A 4,404-nucleotide genomic window follows, 5' to 3' on the forward strand; every position below is an offset into this window, starting at 1 on the left:
ATAAATATTTAAAGTTCAAACTTGATGGTTACCTTGTGGTTAACCAATAAAATCGTAGCTCTAATTTAGTGATAACCACGAATACTTGAACAGAACCGGTATGGATCATGAACATAAACAAATCACGTTGCTGGCCCGAATCCTATACTAATTGCGTTAACATATGATTTCGACAATGTTAAATAATATTTTATTTTCGGGCCAGCAATGTGATTTGTGTTTGTTTATAATCCATACCGGTTCTGTTCAAGATTCGTGGCGATAACTTAAGTTTTTGCAACTATACATGATAATACGAGTAGTAGTGTTAAGGTAGGCTATATTAAACGTATAGCCAGCGCCGCGCCGTATAGAAAGGAGCGAGTAAGGTTTAGGTCACACGTTGACCTGACCTGAAAAACTGTGCCAAACAATACACCTAACCAGTTTGTGTTTAACGTAGTAGAAGTGGTTTTAGTGAGAAGTCTGTTTTGGAGTTCACATACATGCTCTCCACCTGTGTGCGTTAAAGCTTTTCTTTCTATCCGCAACAAAAGAAGAAACTCCTGATGGTAATGCATTTTGTGGTTTCCGATGTATTCCAAAAATATAATAATTTAGTATATACATTTGGTGCGATCCGTAGTTATCCTGAAGTGAATAATTTGGTCTGTTCATCAAGTGTAATAATTTTATACACAATCTTATCAGTTTAAGATAGGTAATGATGAATTTGTATGGTAATTATATCTATATTTGTAGTTGGATATTACACCTTGAAATAGATTTCGCACCAATACCAAATGCTTTACCAGATAATTACAAACTCTAACGACCAACTACAAGATTGGGTGTTCCCGTTCCTCCGATAACCAATTTGTTTGCTTGTTTTATGTATTGGGCGATCGATGAGCTAGTAAAATATTTGTATTATTTTCAATGTGTTGTTTTTATAATTAATGAATAGAATTAAAACGACTAACAAATATTTTTAGTTAAACGTTACATTAAGTGATGGATTTTCAGTCAGTTAATTATAAAAATATATTAAAATAAACTTCATATTAAAGTATGTAGTACAGTAACATTTGTCTTTGAAATAAACCAATTGATTTTTAAACAGATACAAAAAGTATAGTTGAGTTTTTTTAGAACGTGAAAGATGAAGTTCTTTAGACCATAGCAACGCAAAGTGCTACTTGATTGAAACTAAGAAAAATTAATGTTCAGTCGTTATCAGTCCGCCGAGGAGGAAAGGTCGATGCGGTAAACGCCCGTGTTCGTGCAAGCCCACCGGTCTGCCCGTGTAATCCTGCCTCCTATCACGTTAAAGGACTTTTTATGTGCAGTTTGTGTTAAATAATTACCCTATACATGCTTTGTTTGTGTCAAAACCTATAGTGAACTGTTTCGTTATCTATTTCGTGCGGGAAATCTATTCTTTCTTTTAGTTTTTATTTTTTATTAGGACCTTGCTGTTTTCACCTAATCCAAAATGGACTGTTCTAAGTGTGGACGTGATGTTGCAAATTCAAAAAACACTGTGAAGTGCGTGGAGTGCTCCTCGACCTTCCATGTTACGTGTAGTCGTATACGAACTGTGGCAAAGTTATCGGCCATGTCGCCGCAGGCTCTGGCCACGTGGAAGTGCGATGGCTGCGGCCAGGAGACTGCGTCTGCTGCGAGTGGTAAGTCAGACTCTGAGGACAATAAGATATGTGATATTCTCCGAGCTATACAACGGGATATGGCTGCGAATCAGGATTCAAGCAACCAGAATTTTAATACCGTTAATCAGCAGTTGAACAATATGAATCAAACCCTGAATGAGCTTAAGGATAAAATTTTAGTAGTAGAGAGGGAGAATGCGTCTCTAAAACAGGATTTAGGACATTTAAAGGAAGAAAATGTTTTCCTTCGAGATAAAGCTATCAGTCTCGAAATGGAGATCGAGGACCTCAAGCAGTACTCTAGAAACCGAAACATTGAAATAAGGGGCATCCCCCTTACTAAGAATGAAAATGTTTATTTAATAATGGAAAGCATAGCAAGAGCCTTAGGAATAACTTTCAATAGAGGTGACATCTCAATCGCCCATCGTCTTAGACTTAGACTTAGACTTATGACTTGTCCAAAGAGCCGAAACTCTCCGACACACCCGGTACCGTTTGAACTACCCGGGACCTCTGATGCCGATTGGAACTTGTGCACCAACCTTTATGACACCATAGGAGGATGACTTAAGGTCATCAGGCTCACCGGCTGCCGAAGCAGACCCTTCGGAAAGAGGGTTGCCCCTCAATCCTAACCAGGGATTCCGGCTACTTGTTTAAGCGTCACTCCAGTTGGGTTCCACCAGGTACAAGCCCTAGCGGACCATACTGGAGCGCCCCGACGCATTTAGTGCAAGCGACACCCGGGACCTATCCAATCCCTGACAGGCAGAACCCGCCATCATAGCCAGAAGGAGGGGACCGTCAGCGAGCTGACGGGGGAACCCCAGCCTCCCATTTACACCACTACCCGATCGAGGCCTTACCCAGTTGCTGGGAAACCAGAGATAGCCAGAGCGATAGATCCCCGGATACCCCTGGCGGGCTCGGACCCAGCACCCGATCTACTTCGTTTGCCCGTCAGACCCAACATCACTGCCAGGCCATCAGGGTTTCCCAAAAGGAGGCAGGTATAGAAGTGGGACCCACCCGGATGAACCTATCCACCAAAGGTGGCGACACCCTTAACTCAATTGAGGTTCCGGGAAGAACCCCCCACACTCAAGATAACCATACCATCCGTGATCAGAGACAGGGATTGGCCTGCAGAAGTGCCTGCAAACCGTTGCCCTCACACTGCGGAGGTTACGCTCCCCTTGAGTGTCCCCATGAGCTGCGGGTACTTGCCCGTTTTCACCTCCAGGACAGGCTACTTCCAAAGTCGAGGATATGCCACACTAAATGCTGGTCGCACACTACAAGCAAGCCGAAGCCCGAAGAACCACAGACACAGGTAGGTTGGAGATTATGATGCACTTCCATCTCTCCTAGAGCTAAACACCCCTTCCATCCTGGATAAAGGAATGTCACTGGGACCCGATGCCCAGTCGTCCATGTCTGTGGCCTACTTGAAGTGCCGGTTCCAACACCGGACAGTTGCCTCCTCTCTGGGGGCTAGCTAGGGTCCGCGTGGTCGCTAGGCCACGTACCCACGCGAGCGTGGGCCCCCTGCGGGTCACCCATCGTCTGCCCGCACCTAGGAAGAAATCATTTCCCCCCTCAATCGTCGCCCAATTTGTGTCCAGATCGACTAGAGCTGAGTGGATGGAGGCCGCCAGAGATAACCCGATCCAAACGACAGATGTTGCAGCATCTCTTCGACGATCTCCAGTCCTGCTCATCGACCATCTTACACCTCGGAATCGTCGACTCCTGGAATATGCTAAAACTATTGTCAAAGAAGGTCGTCTCGCCTACGCCTGGTCAAAGGAGGGGAAGATCAAGATTAGGAAGACACCAGATGGACCTGTCAAGACAATCAGGGACAACAGTGAAGTGGACGAGTTCGCAGGTCCAGCTGTTGGCGGAGGCGTCGATACCGTGGTCAGCGGCAACGGAGGAACCAACAGCGACAACGGAGGAACCAACAGCGGCAACGGAGGAACCAACAGCGGCAACGGAGGACCCAACAGCGGCAACGGAGGACCCAACAGCGGCAACGGAGGAACCAACAGCGGCAACGGAGGAACCAACAGCGGCAACGGAGGACCCAACAGCGGCAACGGAGTAATCAACAGCAGCTAGGAACCCGGAGCAGTTAGTTGATCTCAACACAGTATGGATTAAGCCTCTTAGGTATTATTTTTAATATTTTTATAATGTTACTTTTCGTTTTTACTAGCTTATGTAAACCACCAGTAGTAGTTACTAGTAGCCTACGTAAGGTAACTAATACACATTTTTTCTCATTTTAATTCACAACAATTCTGTTTTAATATGTTCAATCTAAGCACTGTACTACTAGTCACGTAATCTTATCACCATGATCATTGTTTTTAATCTTTCTCTGTAGCCACTTCTTTTAAATCTGAATTAGTGTTAAATTTGTCTATTCGTTTAAGCTCACCAACTTAACTAAAGTTATTTAATTTCAATTCATGTGCTAATAATAAAACGTTTTGTTTTGGAGGGAATAAATCTACTAATTTCTGTAGCACCAAGAATACTACACTTAATAGGCTACTCTTTTTTTACAGTTGTATTCACCTATAGATAATAAAGTGTACCATTCCAGTGAGTAGTGGGCATAGGTAAAAACACAGTTTCAAATTCACGTAGCAAATATTTTTAGTTGGGGTACAATCTTTGAAACTAAACACAAATATAGAGAATAAGTTTTTGGCATTTTTTGTAAGTAAATTCTTTTTAGTTG

The 4,404-nt window shown here is 43.2% G+C and overlaps 1 protein-coding gene across 1 annotated transcript; it reads left to right on the top strand.

The window, feature by feature from the left end:
* The first annotated feature begins 1,597 nt into the window (after positions 1-1,597).
* On the top strand, positions 1,598-3,776 carry LOC129001142 (merozoite surface protein 2-like). Its single transcript, XM_054428348.1, has 2 exons — positions 1,598-1,667; positions 3,151-3,776. Exons 1-2 carry the CDS (start codon positions 1,598-1,600, stop codon positions 3,774-3,776), a joined length of 696 nt encoding a protein of 231 aa, XP_054284323.1.
* The last annotated feature ends 628 nt before the right edge of the window (positions 3,777-4,404 follow it).

Source organism: Macrosteles quadrilineatus, unplaced genomic scaffold (assembly GCF_028750875.1).
Source record: "Macrosteles quadrilineatus isolate MER2022 unplaced genomic scaffold, UCM_ALF_1.0 Scaffold_1__1_contigs__length_201487025, whole genome shotgun sequence".
Taxonomy (NCBI): Eukaryota; Metazoa; Arthropoda; class Insecta; order Hemiptera; family Cicadellidae; genus Macrosteles; species Macrosteles quadrilineatus.

Bases quoted from the DNA above. Each gene is read 5' to 3' on its own strand.
- LOC129001142 (XM_054428348.1), top strand. From the start codon at position 1,598: ATGTCGCCGCAGGCTCTGGCCACGTGGAAGTGCGATGGCTGCGGCCAG. The intron at 1,668-3,150 runs GTAAGTCAGACT...TCTGGGGGCTAG, and splicing joins GACTGCGTCTGCTGCGAGTG to CTAGGGTCCGCGTGGTCGCT.